This window comes from Staurois parvus, unplaced genomic scaffold, assembly GCF_062004578.1.
Source record: "Staurois parvus isolate SC_StPar_1 unplaced genomic scaffold, SC_StPar_1.0 ptg000061l, whole genome shotgun sequence".
In the NCBI taxonomy this organism is placed as follows: Eukaryota; Metazoa; Chordata; class Amphibia; order Anura; family Ranidae; genus Staurois; species Staurois parvus.
In genome coordinates this window covers 5187860-5208075 of record NW_028317857.1, presented here as the reverse complement: position 1 = coordinate 5208075, position 20216 = coordinate 5187860, and the positions used below count along the sequence as shown (strand labels likewise).

At 39.7% G+C, this 20216-nt stretch overlaps 1 protein-coding gene across 10 annotated transcripts in view; it reads left to right on the top strand.

Moving 5' to 3' along the window:
- The window catches only part of PARD3 (par-3 family cell polarity regulator), an 814686-nt gene that overhangs the window by 788080 nt on the left and 6390 nt on the right, over positions 1-20216 (top strand). For all 10 annotated transcript variants that reach the window (XM_089668705.1, XM_089668703.1, XM_089668701.1 and 7 more), the window contains one exon: positions 9190-9317. In XM_089668705.1, the coding sequence (XP_089524831.1) occupies positions 9190-9317 (128 nt within the window). The remainder of the gene's footprint in view (positions 1-9189; positions 9318-20216) is intronic.

Sequence of the window (20216 nt, the reverse complement as noted above, 5' to 3'; positions counted from 1 at the left end):
CCCCCTTTTTCGCTATATTGTAATGCTACCACGATGCAAATTGTAATGCTACAGAAACTGTACATGGCATTAAAGTTCATACTTTAGTTACTGGATTTTTTTGCTGCATTCCAGATCATTTTTCAACAAAACCTACAAACGTGCCATTTTTTAAAATTTTCTAACAGTTAAACTATGTGTTTTCTTAATTACAGATGTAGTATGTTTTACTAAATGTGCATCCTCTTAGCCAGAGCAATCCATCAGGCGTGTTCCCTGGCCTTTGCCTTGCACAGTAGCGGCTCCATCTTATCTTTACCTTAAGATTTATTAGGACATATCGCCCTGTTTGGATTTTCTTTTACTTGGTTGAAAAATGCCATTTTTCTTGGGAAAGTGTCCTGAGAAAAAGCTGAACTTTGTGAGAATTCTGGTCAGCCTAATGAAGGCCAATTGCCAGATTAGTGATGGTGTGAAATGTGTAGCTGTTCTCAGCCAAAGGATAGTACTTCTTGTGATTTGTAGACAGGATGAATGCTTAGGATGATTCATTTCATTTTTTTCATTATAGTTTGTTAGGGGAAGCAGATAAATTATACAACACAGGTTTTTGTAATAGTACTATATAGTTGTTATTTTCTGTGTTATTTAACATAAAGATCATGCTAATTTTTAGCCAAGTGTAGGCATTAAAGTAAAATTTGCAATTCTTAAAGTCAAACAGGTATTACAGGGTTTCAATTAGCTGTCAATGGTTTTTGGCCTCTGAACTGACTCTCAGGATTTTTAGTCATTAGAGAGCATTTTGGCTTAAAAAGGTGTATTGAGCCGATCTGGTTTGTAAAATATTCAGTTAATTGAGGTGCATTTTTGCCAGCCTCTAGGTCTTTTTTAAGAGGTGAAAAGTACTTGTGTTACTTTTACCAACCAGCAGGGCAGGATTGGGAACTTTTGACCTTGGAGGGAGCCACAATCAACTGGCTCTTGCCATGGTAGGGACAGATTTACCAAAAGAAGTGTAACAAATTGTGCTCTGTATACACAACAATTGGTGGGTATGGTGAAAGGTATGTGATTTTTAATAGGGTTCATTGTTATGTACCTTTGTACATCTTGCTTCATCCACTTCCTTCATAGCTCCCAGCATTCGGTCACAGGACATCTCAGAGTCGCAAAGGAAGACTGTGTTTCCTTCTGCCAGATCCTGTGATCGCAGGCCTGAACGAGGAGCAGATTGTGTTATAATGCCCACCACGTGACCATGGGCCCTAATCTAGTTTTTATGTGCTTCTACAGACACTCCATACTTGAATGGTACTGATAATTATACTATATATCTCAGAATATCACACTGACAAACTGTTAGACCAATCAGTGGAAAGCTGATAGATTTCCTTTGACCGCTGCCTGACCCTTTTCATATCCGCTTCTCTATAGCCACTAGGAATTCTGTCACAAGATAGCAGCTTCAGCCTCGTCGTTCTGTATTTAAGGGGCAATCCGGCTTCCAGCTCCTAATACTTGTTGAGCAGATGTCTGTTTTCCTGGGCCATGTTGGAGAATTGAAGCAATATAATTTACATACTTAACATTCAGACTTCAAATAATACTTGTGCCGAGCAGATGGCAGGCCTGCTGAAAGGGAAGTTTAAAACAGATATTATCTTTGTTATATTTAACTGCTTTACTGCCAGATGAGTGAAGCCACTAACCAGATCCAATTGTAATGATATAGTTTGCATATAAAGGTAGACCGCACCTCAGAAGTGACTGCATGAACAGGTGTTAATATCCTGCTCAGCGGATATGTAGTGCGTTGTTTTTCTTTTGAAGGTGTTTTATCTCCACTTTGTGCATCAGAAAGACTGTTGTTGAGACCAGCTACAAAAAAAAAAGAAAAAAAAGTATATTTATGTACACGCTGTTACCATCCATATCATATATTTTCAACCAACTATCTTCACTTAGGAAAAGAGGCAGCCCACCCAGAGTGATACTTTAGGTGTTTAGGAGTTTGGAGTCTCCCATTGTCTCCAAAAAGTAGGTTTCCTCGGAAAAGTTTCTGCTCCCATCCATATTCGTGGCTCTCACATCATGCTATAAACATGTGCTGGATGATCCAACTTCTTGATGTCTGCCAGATCCTTAATAACTGTTGAGGATAGTGTGTAGACCTAGAAACTTTTCTTCATAGAACTTACAATTGGAGTCTCTGTGAGATCTAGGAAGCTGTGACCTAAATTTCCTCTCTAGCATCCCCCAAAACCTTAAGTTTCAGTTTTGTGTAGACTGAGTATTTAAGGCATAAAGCGAACTTGTCTATTGCCCCTGTAGGGCTAAGCAACAGGTTCACTGAAATGCTGCCCCCCCCCCCCACACACAATATACTCACCTTCCTTTCACAACCCCACCACTCCATTAAGCCACCAGCAGCAGAGAGAGGAAACCCTCTGTAAACTTTAGCAGCTCACATTGGGCTGAGGACTCTTTTCACATCATCAAGCTTTAATGCCCATACAGGGAGAAAAGGGAACGAATCACATGCTCCTCGTACTGAATATTCCTTTTTGCTTCTGGTGAGAGAGCAAAGTGAAGGTAAGTATGTACAGCTGCAGACAGTGGCAATTATTTTTATTTATTTATTACAGGTACTTACTGTATATAGCATTGTACATTCACATCAGTCCCTGCCCTCAAGGAGCTTACAATCTAAGGTCGCTAACTCACATTCATACATTCTAGGGCTAATTTAGACAGTAGCCAATTAACCTACTAAGACATATTTGGAGTGTTGGAGGAAACCAGATTACCCGGAGGTAACCCACACAAGCAGAGGGAGAACATACAAAGTCCAGGCAGGTAGTGCCGTATTTGGGATTCATACTACAGGTGACCCTAGTGCTGCTAGGCGGAAGTTTTAGGTCAACTTCTTGCATGGCCCCGCATAGATAAAGCACAGGTTCACTTTAAAAATTAAATGCTGCAATAAATTTCCACTGAAGGCTTAAAGGGGCCTTTATTACAATAGATTGAAAACTTTTAATGAGAGCTTTTTAGTATAAACATATTGGAAAGAAACATTCTATTTCTGTGTAAGGCAATGACATGCTGGAGCTGCGAGCTCCCCTGGATATCTCTGCTTTTTCTGCTTTCATTGTGTCTGTTGTATTGTTATACAGCCATTATTAAATACCCAAGAAAATTATTATATAAATCCTTGCTTTTTTTTCCTTCACTGCCTCTGAAGTCTTGCAAGACATCAGGAAAAAATATGTGCTGCAATACTAGTCTGGGGAGGAGAGAAATCACTTTACAAACTGTTAATACAACAAAGACCTAGAAGAGATCCTGGACTGCCTGTCATATGTCCCCTATTATAAGGGAACTAAATCAACTGCATGGGGTGGTATAACACAAGTTCATGACACCATCACATAATACAGCTGAAATACTTCTACCCAAAATGTTTTACCTTCCAAAGGGTTTGCAATTACATTTGGCCAGCTGTGTCATCCGGGTACCGATTCCAGGTAGCACAGCGAGGGCTGTGGAATAACTGCAGAATATGCTTCAATACACTCTGGTTCCACTTTTTGAATGGACAATGAAGACATAAAAGATATTGATCCCTGCTCTCTACTGTAAATTTTTTTCACAAAGTTATACTGAAAGCACTGTGCCAAACAATGAACCCCTGATGGACTTCCAGAGTACTGGCCTTCCATGTATCAAGGTGCATTCAGGTAGTTGCATGTAAAAACAAATTAATCCATAACTTTATTAAATATTATTTTTAGGTTAGACTGTAGTTCAGCTTTAAATGCAAGATCTGCTACAAGTTTAGATGCTACCAAAAAAGAAAAAAATTCCTTCGTAATATACCGGTAGATTATACATTTTTTTTAAGTCTTAACAAAAAACTCCAATTTTTAATAAACAATGATCAAAATATCCTCTTTCTTGTGAAATAGAGTTTCAGCCTCAAGATTTAATTTCTTTGAAGGCATTAATACTGGGATTTTAATGGTTTCCGTTCATTTTCAGGCGACAGATCTTTGAAGATCTGAGTTTACAGCCGTCAGTTCCTCGCGCAGTCATACATTTGTGTTCCTCCTGCAATACATTAGCCGAGTCATAATGCCCTTCAGAGAATTACTTTCAATCTGTGCTTGTGTACTGCACAGGGGGTAGTACAAAAGTCTCGTATTCTGTCTGAAATAATACATCTGCTATCCATTGCTACCTGCTTTTAATAAGAGAAAAAAAACATTGTTGCCTGTTCCCCTTAGTAACCTCCAAATGCAAGAAGAGAACTTATTCAAGGACATCTCTGGAGCTATTGAGCTACTGGCTTGTAATTTGATGCACAATGGCTTGAATTCAATTCCTTCTACTGAATCTATCATATAATTATATATTTCCAATTAGACCTGGCATTGCTTTGTAAATGCTCTGCTGACATTGTGCGGTTTTCAGAGATTTTTATAATCTGTGTTTATGCAGAAACTTTCAATGCTTATTACACAGCATGCAAGAAAGGAAGATTGAAAAGATTTAGAATAGCTGCTAGGTAGTTGGAAGCCATGTTATCAATTACAGTTCTGAATGTTAGGTACTGCTCACATACAAAATGTGTTATTTAAGAGTGGAAACCGTGGATATGTAGTGTTTTTTTTAAAAAAAGGAAAAAACTTATAGTAAGAGCAGATATGTATGCCCTCCTTTCTGACAGTGCATCCATCCATCTGGGTGTTTGGTGGGTATCCTCCGCAAGATCATGGGGGTAATAGTACAGTCAGTTAAATTGAGGGGTTTAGTTGGTGGCTTTTCTGTTGAGCCTCCTGCTGCTGTTCCTGCTCCTGAACTTTGAACTAGGTTATTGTATTTTTGATGTAGCCTCCTCTGGGTCCTTACTCACTCTAGACTTCTTACTTCCAGCACTTTGAACCATTACTCTCTTCATGTCCTTACCTATGTTGATTGGGAGCAGCTCATTTCACAATCTGGTTGTCTATTAAAAGAGATCTATAGACACAGCATACACTTTAATTTTATAACATCAATTTGTAATAATTAAGTTTAGAGTAATTTGTGACAATGTCATATGAGCTTTCTTAAAAAAAGCTTTGTAGTTCAGAAGGCAGGCTCTGTAAACTTTGTGACAAAAGGAGAGCATACGCACAGGATATAGTGAATACATGTCTAAGAATTCAAGGAAGTAAATGTGTGGGATTCTTCACAAAGTAAGTTTTCAAACTTTCAATCATTGTTTGTATTCATAGGAGTATGCTAGAAATAATTCCAATTCAACATGGAAATGAATATATTTGACCAGAAATACATTTTATATAGCCTTTGATAGCTTATAGGTGTAATTATGGTTGCCATTCTTACATGGTAGCTAGTCTCCGCCTCTACTTGTTTGATCGTTCTTGAACTCTGCCTGTCCTGATTTCACTAGTGGCTTTTGACTTTGTTTATTTATTTTAGCCCTGATGCATGGTTGTTTGATCTACTGGTAACAAGCTGGTGCGGTCCACTACTATGGCACCATCTGCACCGACTAGTTTCTGGAGGCACCCAAGTACCAGCCTAAGCATTAAAGACATATTAGGATGTTGGCTGTGTAGCATGGTGCAGCTTTGATTATAGGATAGCTAGAATACCTGAATGTATTTCTTTTAAAGTGGTTGTAAAGGCTCAAAGTTTTTGGTAAAAAACCTTTGGTGTCCGGCCCCACTCCCAATACTTACCTGAGCCCCACTGCGATCCAACAATGTGAACGAGAGCCTCGGTTCTCGGGGGCTCTCCCTCATTGACTGAGACAGCAGTGGGAGCCATTAGCGCTCCCACTGCTGTCAATCACAGCCAGTGAGGAGAAAGAGGGGGCAGGATCAAGTCGTGGCTCTGTGTGTAAAAACCCTGCTTGGGTGAGAGGGAGGAGTTAGGAGGGAGGGGCCTAGGGTTCCGGAGGGGGACCTGAGAAGAGGAGGATCATTGCTGCTGTGTGCAAAATCACAGAGCAGGTAAGTTTATATGTTTGTTATTTAAAAAAAAAAAATTGCCTTTAATACCACTTTAAAAAAGTCCTCCTTTTGGGACAGATTGACATCTTTGTGATTTGACAGTGGAAACGATGAAATGGAATTTTTCAGCCACTTCAACATTCTGCAACATACCAACTTTGACATGCTACCATTGCTTTCAATGAAAATTCAAGTGCATTAAAATGCATAGGTGTGAATGTGGCCTTATGTCCCATAGTGTGTGTGCAGGGGGAAAGGGGGCAGTCTGCTGAATCAGACTGCAATGAGTTTAGTTAAATACATACATTAAATACATAACTTAAGCTACATTTAGTAAGATATGATAAATAGAATATCATCATTGCTTCCTTGACTTAGCAGTTGACTTTCAAGAGACAATACCTTATTATTTTTTATATATTTGGAAAATTGCCTAAAAATCCCCCAGCAAGCTCCTCAAGTAATCCTCAAAAGCAGCCACATAAGGAAATCTGGATAGCTCAGTCATGCAAGGAAAATTGCCAATATTACTCAAGCCTATCTGCCTGGACACAGGAAGGAGTCACTGTAGTGGAATTCCTAGACGTTTTCTTTGAAGTAATGTGTTAGATTTTACGCTGCAACTGGAATATATCAGTTTGTGCATTTCTTCATCAGGTTCACAGCCCCCCAAATTACTACCAGAAGAGGGCTTTGTAGGGTACAGGGCAGAGAGATGCTGCCATGTTGGTTTGATAGCTTCCATTTGTGTAATTACACCAATGTGATGTACTGTGTTTTTTCAGGTGTATGAGTATCCTTTGGTGTTGGTCTAAAGTGGATCATGTGGCTTTTACAATCACAATCAGATTTTTTTTTTTCGTTTTGTTTTGACTTTTCAAAAAGAGGATGGATATGTTCCTGTTTTTGTTTCCAAGTAACTGGAAGGATCAGTTAATTCAAATATTTCAATAGCCCCACAAGTACACCCCTTCTTCTTTCTATATTGGTGTGCCAAAAGGAAAATGTACCAATTATACAGGTCAGGAATTACGTCTTTATAGATCTGAACAGGATATGTAAGGATCTATGAGGCCCTTTCACATGGGTGCCTCCGATCTGCCTTAGAAGGGTATCCAGAGACTGATCAGAATGGGAACATTTCTCTTGTGGTGGAAGTAAAATGGACCTTTGTAGCCCCAAAAGCAGACCTGGATGCATACTTATTGCCTTTGCGCAATGAACCTGAACAGACCCAGATGCAAGCAGATACACATCTGCTTACAGCCATTAGGGATACGTTGTGGGCTGTTTTTGATCCATCTAATCACTGGAAAAAACTGTCTCACAGAATGATCATGTGAAAGGGCGCCGTACTTTTTAGATCAATATTTTTTTTTACAGATGTCTGCCTTGTGCCCTTCAAAGCAATAAGAAGGGAAAGTAGAACATACCAAGAACACCAGTAGACTCAGCTGAACTCATTCAGGGCATATCAAATATGCTTACAGTTCCAAAGTTGTTAACCCGTTGGCGCTGGTGCTCCCGGCCCTTTAAGGGTTTCAGAAGCCGAGAGGCGGGGCAGGGTTTTAGGGTCATGTGACCACCATGATTCACGGTCACATCATTGGGAAAGGTCCCGATCGAAAGAGGAGATTGGGACATTTCTGTGAGTTCTGGACATGTGTGTTGGGACCGCGCAGGGCGCGCTCTCAGCACATATGTTTTTCTTAATTGCACACAAATGTGGGGCCGCTCGGCGTCAAGGCCAGGACGCCAGGAGGCCTTTTTTTTTGGGTGCAGCCGGTGCCAAGAGGTTAAAGTATATTTCTAAGCAAAAAAAAAAAACATAATTGGTACATCTCTGCAATACATGCACATTTCCCTATGGTCTGCCTTTTTAAAACTCTACAAGAACAAGAGGCTTACTGGCATTCCTGCCAAAAATCCAGCAAGCTCCCGACTTCCTGTTTGAGCCAGTAACACTGCTTCTGCTGCACTGATATACCAAGATGTGTATCAGCACTACCTGAGTTCTCCCCTGCTGAACTACAAAACTCTTCTCCTTCTCCTCATCCCCATAACATAGGGTTTTTTTTTGTAGTCCAGCAAAGAAATGCTGAGCAGGGCTGATATCTGTGCTTGGGATTTTAGTGCAGCTTGTAAGCTCAAACAGGAAGTTAGTAATTCATTCAATTTCTGACAGATAAACAGGTTAGGTATCTTTTCCTGCAGCTTTTTTAAAAAGGCAGGTCATGGTGAAATATGCGTGTATTGCAGAGATGCACTATTATTATTTTTTTTTGCCTAGACATACATTTTAAAAGAAGTTGGTATTTGAGGTCACAGAAATAGAGTAAGTGGCAAATTACTTCCTGTTACGTAATCCCATGAAGAAACCTGCCAACTTTTTTTTTTGTTGCCTCTTCCAGCCTAACATGACCATTTCTATTGGTTGAACAATTGGATGTGTGTCTTTTTCTTCAACCTAACTACAACCGCTAATGTAGATCAATGAATCCTTCTGCTAAGTTAAATAAATACCAAAATTCTGGATTTCTTGGGAGATGTGGGATATTTTATGTACTTAGTTGTAATCATTATTAATTGTCCTTTAATACGAAGAAACTTGGCTTTCTTATCACTGGGCTCAGTGGTCCTTTTATAGAGTATGCTTGAAAGTGGTTTTATTTTGTGTGGCTCCCCAATTTATTATATAGGAATGTAGCTCTTAGGCTGTCAGAGGTTTTGGACCTGTTGTTTGCATTTTATAGGACCACATAATATAGATGTATCCAATAAATAACTACATACTGTGGTTCCATTTTCTGAAACCCTAGAGACCCTTGTTCAGATGGGTGTTTTAAAGCTACTTGAGAGCTAGAGGCTTCATGCCTTTGTAATTACTGCAAGCACTCTGAAAGTTCTGAACTACTTTCTTGCACTCCAAGGAAAATTAAATGTTTACAATCCAGCCTACTTCCATGAGCCAATCTAAATAACAGCAGTCAGAAGTGTGCCTTGCCAAAGTAGCCATCTTTTACTTGTCAAACTGTTTGACGTTTCTTGTCAAGCGTAATGTGAAAATGTCCTCAGCTGAGAGAACGTCCAGCCTTGCATCCACATGATGTGCTGACTAACAACCTTGCCCACGTCCTTGTATGTTGCTCAAAAATCACTTTTCTCCCTGCTTGTTTCTCCCCAGCCAAACACAACAACATATAATCAGAGCGGACGACATTCAGTGTCTGTGGAAGTTCAGATGCAGAGGCAAAGACAGGAGGAACGGGACAGCTTCCAGCAAGCCCAGCGCCAGTACAGTTCATTACCCAGGTAACATGGCCCCCATCACTCCCCATTGCTCATGCTAAGATAATGGATATCGCTCACACAGTGAGGTAGTGTCACTATAAACTCCTTGGCTCCTTACTGCGAGCCCGTACCCATAAATCTGTGCTGTAGAATTGGCCTCTTTTGTCTCTGTTCAGGTTGAATGCAGACTTGGATCATTTACATTTTGTGGAATATCCATTAGCAGGGCTGAAATATCAGTTGAAAGAACCTCAGACTTCCCATTAATATCAATTTCACAGAAGCTGTGACAGCCACAGACTTTTTTTCTGGTACTCTACACACTGCACTGGCCCTGTGAGTGCAGTTTACATTGACCGTTTTTTTGATGGATGGATTAGCACACGGCTATCGGTGCTATCTTATAGAATGTAGTGATATTGATCTTTTTGGATATAGCTGTATTGATCTATTGAACATTGTCATATTGTGTTTATAGACTTGTATTATCTTTGCTTTCATTTTGGTTTAATTAGAGGTTTATGGGTTCTTTTTCTTAATCTATAATGATCTTTCAGTTTAAGCTAAGTAGATTCCAGGAGCATGAAATCAAAGGTGTTTACAGTTTGTTTTCCACAAGGAGTGGTCACAACCTGAGTTCAAAAGCCTGTCCCCTGCCAGAATGCTGTAAGTGGCTTCTCTTAAGAGGTCCAACATGACCCTGCTAAATTAGATCTTTAGCTCTACAATCAGCATGGGACATGATATTTTCTGAATGGAAAGCTCTACCTCTTTCTTAGTGGGGGAGAGGGTATTGGACCTCTGCAGAGACCCATGCTTCCACACAGAGTAGAATTCCTTCTCTACAGCATGCTGGCGAGGGACAGGCTTTTCTACTCTGGCTGCGTGCAAACTGGAAGACTTTGCACACCTTATACATGTTTTATTTTGATACACTGGGGATGATTTTGCTGATTTAATTTAAAGTTTTTGTTTTTTAAGGAAACTTGTATTAGTAAAACAAAGCCATTTGTTCAGATTCAACAAACCATTCTTCCATAGCAACCGAAAACAGGAACCTACAACCAGACCACATTCTAATAGATCATGAAAACATTATCATGTCTGAAAGGGCCAGATTTACCTTTACATTTAGAATCATCAGGCGTCATCCAGAGCCTGCACCTACTTCCTGAGTTACTGCTCCAGATGTGACATAGTTGAGTAAATCTAGGTTCCTATACAGATGCATTTATGATCTTGGATGTATGTACATCTCCTGTCTCACTTAAGCAGCCCATAGATGAGGTTTTTTTTTTTTTTTTCTTTCAAGCATCGGGGGAATGTAAAAAAAAAATAACTCCGTTACCCCATCACACACTGAATGTGGATGGGAGAATCCTCCCCACTGAGCTATTGTAGTCTGACAGCAGGTAGACTTCCCTGCTGACAGAATACACAGATCAGCACTGCCGGCTATAACCAGCAGCGTTGATCGAGAGTCAAACATTTGCCAGGGCAGTTGTACAAAAGTCGATCAGTAGATTGACTTCTGTAAAACCAGCCCTACTTACACATGGGTTGAAATTTGGCCAGTCACTACTGAACCGGACGAGTAACAATCCAAGTATGGTCAGCTTTAGATCAGCCCTCTCTACTGCTGCCGCTCACCTTTAAAGCTACAAGAAAGTTGAGTGATTGATCACTGTGGGAGGGGAAACTTGCCTGCTTGCAGCATTTCATAACTGGCATATTAGATGTGACATACTGTACATAACTAATTCTATGTCCATCCCATCAGAGAACATAAAATCAACTTTTATTTTATTCATTAAAATTACTGTAGCAAGTATCACTTTTTGTGTGTTTGCATTTTTATTAATATTTTACAAAAACACACTAAAATCATATTTATTACAGTAGTTTTATTGAATAGGGAGCAAAGTTTGATTTTTTGTTCTCTGATTGTGTGGATATATAATTAGTAATATATGTCACATCCAGTACCTTGGATATGAAATCATGTTTAGCCTCAGGTACAGAGGTAAGACTGGAAACATTGAAAACCTTCTGTTGATAACCTGTTGCCTGCAGCAGACTGATGACCTCATTCTCCCAGAATGCTCCTTGAGAGACTAGAGGTATCTAGGTATAGTCACACTGAGTACACTTGATTGGAGCTCTGGGACAATTAATGGTAAATGATAATGCTTTTTGAAAAAATAAGGCTGGTTCTGTATATTTTGACATGTTAGGAATTTGTTAATGAAGCTTGTAATGTTACCATTAGATCAGCTTTAAAAGCAACTCTGTGGTGAAAACTTGTGTCCAATCAAAATTCCCACCATTCGGTAAAAAGACTAACACATCTGTTTGTGTTTTGTACATCTGAAACTGAACAGCTGAAGTCCGTTTCAAAAAGGAAGATAAGTGAGAGTCGTTCTGACTATACAGGGAGGGTGAAAAAGATAAGCATGGATAGTCGCTCAGAGCATTTAAAATCGGTGATCCAAGGAATTTTTATTAAACATAAAGCTTTCTCTATTGAAAGCCAAATGCTTGGAGGTCACAAAGACAACCGCCTGACTACAAATATTGGTCTGTAACTGGAAAAATGCATGCGTCTGCACCAAGAGTGCGAATTAGCCAGTTTTCATTTCATACTAATAACTTTCTTCAATTAGATTCCAGTAGAAGTCTTCACATATTTTTTCTAACAGAACACATTTCAGTTTTAAGCCAGCATTTCATTGCAATTTGTCACCGCCAGCAAGCCTTTGATCCTAAAAGTTGTACAATTATGGTAAAGTTTTCCTAGCAGTCATTCAAAGGAGATGAAGAAGGAAAAGAAGCATAAATCTTGGCATTGTGCTGACCCATAATATGTTCTGTAAACACTTGATTGTAAGAGGTAGCTGTTTGCTGAACGAGATACTGTAACAGCTGTTCCTGAAGACATAATGCAAGCAGCAAGAGCACAACTTATGCAAGGAATGCACTCTGTCACACATTTAAGCGCATTACTGCAGAATTGGCTAGAATTCAGGATTCTACTTTTAGTACGGACATAGAACAAGTTCTGGGAATTCTCTACTGCGCGGTGGTATTAGTGGAAAAAATGCTGAAAAATAGATTTGTGAAGGAAACTTGGATAAAACAAGATGCAGGCCTAAAGTGAAAAGTTTGGTCTAAATCGGAAGAAGACATGATCTGAGTTAGTTAAGGCCAACTGGGTGGCCTTCTGCAGCTTGGGACCTAAGTGTTTTATCATAAAACAGCTGACAGAAATAATGCAGTATGAGTAAGTCTAGGATGGGGAACTACTCTAAACTCATCTCAAATACAGGTTGGTTTTGAGTCAATGAGAGACATCACTGATGTCTACATTGACCAGCTGTGTTGCATTTATTGAAGGTATCCAAGGCGCCATGTCTACTAAAATGGATGCATTCAGTGACCACAACAAGCCAGGAATGCATTCCAGCTGCAGGTTAGGACAAGAGCATGGAGGAGATTCCAGGAGACAGGCAGTTACTCTAGGAGAGCTGGACATGGCCGTAGAAGGTCCTTAACCCATCATTAGGACTAGTATCTGCTCCTTTGTGCAAGGATGAACAGAATGAGCACTGCCAGAGCCCTACAAAATGACCTGCAGGAGGCCAGTGGTGTTAATGTCTCTGACCAAACATTCAGAAACAGATTTTATGAGGGTGGCCTGAGTGCCCAACGTCCTCTAGTGGGCCCTGTGCTCACTGCCCAGCACCATAGAGCTCAATTGGCATTTGCCATTGAACTCCAGAATTGACAGGTCCACCACTGGCACCCTGTGCTTTTCACAGATAAGAGCAGGTTCAACCTGACCACATGTGACAGACGTGAAAGGGTCTGGAGAAGCCATGGAGAACGTTTTGCTGGCTGTAACATCGTTCAACATGACCTTTTTGGTGGTGGGTCAGTGATGGTCTCGGGAGGCATATCCATGGAGGGACACACAGACCTCTACAGGCTAGAAAATGGCACCCTGACTGCCATTAGGTATCGAGATTAATCCTTGGACCCATTGTCAGACCCTGCGCTGGTGCAGTGGGTCCTGGGTTCCTCCTGGTGCAGGACAATGCCTGGCCTCATGTGACGAGAGTATGCAGACAGTTTCCGGAAGATGAAAGAATTTATACCATTGAATGCCCTCCATGCAAGCCTGACCTAAATCCAATAGAACACCTCTGGGATATCATATTTCGGTCCATCCAACTCCCCCCAGGTTGCACCTCAGACTGTCCAGGAGCTCAGTGATGCCCTGGTCCAGATTTGGGAGGAAATACCCCAGGACACCATCTCTCGTCTCATTAGGAGCATGCCCCGATGTTGTCAGGCATGCATACAAGCACGTGGGGGCCATACAAACTACTGATTACCATTTTGAGTTGCTGCAATTAAATTTCAGCAACATGGACTAGCCTGTTGCATCATTTTTTTCACTTTGATTTTCATGGAGTCTTTGAATTCAGTCCTCTGTAGGTTGATAATTTTCATTTCCATCAAATAAGGGGGCATCCTTACATTCCTAACACATTACTCAGTCCATATCAGTATGAGATTTTTCCCCGTTGAGATCTGATGTGTTTTTAAAGTGTTCCTTTAATTTTTTTGAGCAGTGTAATAATAATGCAATTAGTAGTGACTTCTCAAGATAGATGTACTTTATGTACTCATCCTTTTCTACCCACAACACCTCCACCAGCACCTAGAGCAGTGGTTCTTAACCTTGTTGGAGGTACTGAACCCCACCAGTTTCATATGCGCATTCACCGAACCCTTCTTAATTGGAAAAATAAAATATGATTTTTAAAATTCAAAACATAGGTATATATTTAGGTATATATTTATACATAGGTGCACAAAATGAACAAAACTGTTAAGAACAAAGAACAAAACCATTAAAACATGATTTTCACACAAAAACATAATAATGAATATTTACTGCACGAATCATATGAGTCGGGTGTGGGTCTTCACCTCCGCCGAACCCCCGAGACTGACTCACCGAACCCCTGGGGTTCGATCGAACCCAGGTTAAGAACCACTGACCTAGAGTATATCATGTACACATCAATATAGCATATGTTCCTTCCATTCACTTCAATAGAAAGTCACTCCCACATCATGTCGGTTTGTAGATGGGCTTTCCACTAAAGTAAATAGGGGCCTTAGCAAGTAAATGAGCCTTAGCAAGTACAGTTCAGGATGGAGACAATGGGGATTGATAAGGGTACTGGGGGTAAGATTAGCTTTACTTGGCTCTTATTTAAAATTGATTTTGTATAAAATATATTGCCATTAGTATAATTAGTATCCTACTGCTTAACATTTCCTAGAAGTTCTAGCTAAGGAGGAGCCAAGGGTCTGGTGGATTTCCAGGTGACCCAGCTACAACCTTCATGCTCCTGCAGTAAGCCAGATAGTGTATTTGGTCAAAACAATGCATCTGCCTGCAACTTCACAAGGGACAGTGCACTTGCAGGGACAGTTGGTGTCTGACAGGGACTTGCCAGAACAGTACAAATGGGGAAACTTCTCTGTGATTATTGTAGTGCCTATCAATGTCAATAAAGGGGCCAAAACCTTGCCCCTAGAGCCCCATTTATTCTTTTTCTGAGGTGGCCAAATTGAACATTTGTTCTTCGTTCCATATTGGGTAAACTTTGAACGATTCGTTCTTGCCTTTCTGGAAATCTTGGCATTGCGCACAGGTTTATTAAATCTTTTATTTAATTAAAGCATGTGGGATTATTGATATCGTGCCAGAGGGTTTACTGTTGTTTTTCTTTTATGATTGTAATATATGCCCATTAGATTGTATATGAAACTTTTGCAACTGCTGTAGGCTGAGCCATTAACATTTTTTTGGAGCTGCAGTAGATTATGTTGCTCATTAAACGCTCACTGCATTTAGCTGTTAGCCTAATTCATATACAGTAATGAAAATATATTGATATTATACTTGGATTAGATGACCAGCTGATCCGATTCCAATTAGCAATATGATGATCGAAGGGCTCTGGCTGTAATGAAAATTCACTAATGCCATGTGATCCCCAATTAAATTAAAGGATGTCAGTGAGAATGAAATGAGTCCCAGGGCTTTGCTGTCAAATTCATATTATTCACTTTGCCACACTCAGGATTTACCCGCAGTAAAAAAAATTGTGATTTTTATGAGTTTTAGATTTAATTATATGAGGATTTCATGTAATTTTAGGTAAAAGTAGATGTAAACTCAACAAATCTATTTGAAAAAAAAACCCAGCAGTACTAAAAAGGGCAATTGGCCTTGCAATAATCCTGTCTTTAAGTTCTGCAGGCAGTTCCTTTGACCTCATGGTTTTTGCTCTGATACAGTATGCATTGTCAGCTGTAAGGCCTTTTATAGAGAGGTGGGTGCCTTTCCATTACACGTCCAATCAGTTTAGATTACCACAGGTGGACTCCAGTCAAGGTGTAGAAACATCTCAGCAATGATCAAGAGAAATGGGAGGCATCTTTCAAGTGTTGTTGCAAAGGGTTCCGAATACGTATGCCAACGTGATTTTTCAATTTTTCCTTTTTAATAAATTCACAGACATTTCATAAATTCTGTTTTCATTTTGTCATTATGGGTTTCTGACCCCCCAGAGCCCCTGCACTGCAAGGGTTAAATGCTTGTTATGTCTAGAGGTTAAAATACATCATTACCTACCTTACACCCAATCTGGCCAGCTCTGGTCTGTGGACTGACTGTCATGGCATACAACAAAGGGTCATTAGCTGTGTATTATAGGTCGGAGTGGGATTGGAGCTGCTCTCAGCTTACAGAGCAGGCTGCTGGGGACTGGTTGTAGTGCTGGAGGGACCTTGATAGAAGTGTTTATACTTTATTTATGCGCCCCTAGACATAAGTATTTAACACTTGTAGTACAGGGGCCCCACTGAAAGGGTGGATTTTTTAAATCTGAGTTGGGCTTTAAAACCTTGATCAGGTAGCTATTGTTGGCTGTATTCCCACTGGGGAGATTCATCCTCTCTGTCTTGGGGACCATCGCTATGGGGGATTTAATGTAATAGGAAAATCAGAATATTACAGTCTAACAGGCTGCTTCTCCTTACTTTGAGGAGACTTTCTTTTGCTTCCTCTTGTGTCTCAGGGACTGGAAGGACCAGCCCCCACATTATCTAAAGCTAGTTTTAAAAAGTGTTGTCTTTAAATGCACTTTGGTGGTCATCCTTCCTTACTTTTTTCTTTCTCTTGGCAATATAATTGCATGACTCCTTATGTCTGTTTCAAGTTGGCCTCCGAATTGATTTTTCCTTTTTGTTTTTTTAAATTTATTTTTTTTAACTTTTCTTTTTCTTATATAAAGGCAAGCTGTAGAGATGGCTCACCCGATAGGTCCTTCTTACCAATTATGAGATCCTGCCTCAGGCTTTTATCTTATTCCAGTAATAAGATCAGTGAAGACCGTGTCAGCTACTGTCAGATGTATTTTGTGTATGCCATCATCGAGCATGTTTCAGAGATGTTATCGGTTTCTGCAATTGCTGCATCCAATCACAAATGTGGGGGGACTGGATGAACATTGAATTTCTACTTTTCAGGGACCATAATTATGTGTTTTGCGTAAGGAAATAAAACCAGCTATCGTACATTAAATTAGGAAAATTGTCAGTTTTCCCCATTAATGTACATTCAAGTTGCACTGTCTAAGCTGAACCCGTCAGGTCTTTGTCTCTTCCCATTATATACTGCTGGTGGAGAGAAGAATATGTGTCATCCCTCACCCTGTAGCAGTCCCTCTACCCTGTTTTCTGATGCTAATCAGGTTTGATAACAGAATATAGCAAGGGAAACCCAACAGTATATATTCCCCTTTTCAAAATGATTAGGTGTTGAGGTAGCATACTTGGAACTTGGCAGGATTGTCATCTTCTCATTTTGGGGAACCTAAAGAAGAGTTTTATTGTTCAGTTTATTCTATTAATCTATGTCTGTAAAGACACATAACTAGTATTACTAATCATTTGTGGTCCGAACAACACACTTTACAACAATTTCAGGTAGAGCCCATTTTTCTTTAGGCAGGCCATAGATTATGCGATTTTCTTTCCTGCAACCACGGGAAAGAAAATCGCTTGATTCCCCTATCAACACAGTCAGTGTTGATGGGGGAATCCCTCCCCCCTTTTAGAGCCATTGGCAATAATCACATGCTAAAAATCCGACCATGCTAGTTGTACCCAAGTCGATCAATGGGAGTGACTTGGGTACAATCAGTCTGCTTATAGATGGATCGAACCTTGTCCAGTTCAGCAGGGATTTGATCCATCTTTGGCCGGCTTTAATCCTTAGTATTATTCAGAATATAGTCATTTGAGGTGTTTTTATTGATGAATGTGACCCTGTTAGCTAGGATGTTCACTTATTTTTGCCCTTGGAGACACTAGGTGAACAAATAAGGGTATTGTGTTACCAGAGCACAATTAAAAGCTTATAGAAGGTTCTCATTTTCCCCATTGCACTAACACATTCGTTTCTGTTACTCACTGGAGAAATTTTGCATTGATTCCTGTCACTGTGAAACTCTCATTGTAATGAAAAGTGTAGGGACATCTTCCCAGTTTGGACCAAAAAAAAAAACTGACAGAGGTTCTAATTGCCCCTCCCTGTTCAAAACGAAAAGAAAACGCTTTGTTCCTAGTTGGGCTTTAAACACCACACATTGCTTTAAACCTAATACACGTTTTTCATGTGTGTAAAATTTTAAACAGACAATGATGGACTTGGTGAAGATTCTTGCACCCATTTTTGTCTGCAGTCTTTTAGGTACAGAGTAATGCAACTGTATAGAGAATATTTGTGCAGAGAAACATAACATTCTGCTGATGTACTTTGTATGATAGGTTACAACTTCTGATACTTTTGTGTACGTCCCTGTGCCTTGGCTGCCATGAGCTTGTAGTTTTCTGGATCATGCGGCACTTTATGCTGTTACTTTGCAGATGTTGGTCAAGTAGCACATCTCTGCACATAATACAGACACCAGCTACGGTACAATTTGCATGAATTTACAGTGTTACTGTATGACTATGTACAACAACCCTGTCTTTTTATTTAACTGGCGGCAATTCCAAAGCAGCGGTTGTTTCAAAGACTGACCTTCATAGAATTAAAAGGTTCTTGGCACACGCTGTGCTTTCTGTACCTTGAGGCAGTAACTTCAATGACCTCAGATCTACAGGAGTCCTCACACAGCCAGCTTCCTACAGTACTGAAACTTAATGTAGCTTGGCACAGCCATCAGAAACAGCCCAGACACAACTGTCAGGAATACCACTCCTCAGAGGAAAGGCCGGGGGAAGAGACTCTTCCTGGCTGCTAGAAATGGGTCAAAGCAAGGCAATCCATCAGACAGAGGAGTGGGGGAGACGAGGAGCTTGCTGGGAACAGTGAGGCAGTTGTCAGTGATGCTTCTTTGATATGAGACGTCCCAGCAGCCATGATGCTGGAGGACTTTTTAGTCCATACTTAGAACTCGTTCAACTTTTCTTTTCTGTTACGATCAAAGCAGTAGAATCGCTGCTTCTGTTCTGTGTTGTTAAATTTGCTTTTAAAGGGCTTATCTTCAAATATATTCATACAGGTGAGGGGGGAATAACCATTTATAGTTATTCTTCAATTGTCAGATTGTCCATCTTTTTATACCCTTATTTTTTCTTGAACTTTTCTTGTTGTAACAAAGAGAAATACAGATTGTTCCATATATGATTAATAATAATGATGGTTGAGGAGATGATCATCTCTGCCATTTGTCAAAAAGAAAAGTGAAATAAATCTTATGACTGCACCTGATGAAAATATTGGACAAATGATCATGTTTGTTTTTTTTTGCATGTTAGTCTCATATCGAAAATGAAGGTTACTAAAGTTACAAAATTTCTCATAGAGCAGAATACAACTTCAGAAGTGACATAATGTATTGTATTGTCTTGTAATGTATTCTTTCATTTCTGAGCATGTGCACTATTGGTCACTCAATTTTTTGGTACAAATACTGTACTGATTACACAAAAATTGTTAATTTATCTTATGAGAACAAATTTTGTGTTTTTCCCTTCAGATAATTTTGCTTAAACTTGTCATTTAGATCTCAAAAGCTGTGTACTAATGGTCAGATTACAATCACTCCAAAAATGTGTTTTGTTTTTTTTTGTCCGATTTCCTCATCTAAACATTGGGATGATTGTCTAGCTACTAGGCACTGGGATGATGGTTGTTGTTTAAAAATGGAGATTGAGTGGAAACAAAAGCAGAGATGCGGCTCTGTGTACATGGTGTATTATCTAACATGGCAACACAATTCAGTGGGTAGAAGAGACCATCACAGCCAATCAGAAATTAGCTTTGACTAGCATTTGCACTTTAAGCAGCTAATTGCTAATCAGCTGTCATTGGTTACTGTACAGCTATCATTCTTTTCATTCTGGTAATAAAAAGGACATATGATTAGTGAGCTGCAGCGATTCTTAGCAACTAATGAGCCTATTTTCCAGTGACCATACTTACAGTAAAAGGTGATTTCTTTTTGGTTTTGGCTTATTCTGTTGTATAAATGTTTTCTCTCTCTTTTTTTTATTAACATATTTATATGTACAAAATTGTATTTAGAATTTCATTGGATTATGTTAAATATAAATTACTGGTGAGAACGTTACTTGTACCCTCAAGGCAAACATATGGGATGGACAGTGACTGCCTTTTCCTTGTTTATACAATTGGATTTTTTTGTATTTCATTAAGATATATAAAACAGGTAATAGCAGTAGTATTTGCAAAGAGTACACATTTGAAGACAATATTGTGAAGTTTACATAATTGTCATTTTGTATATCTCTTCACGATGCTGTTTT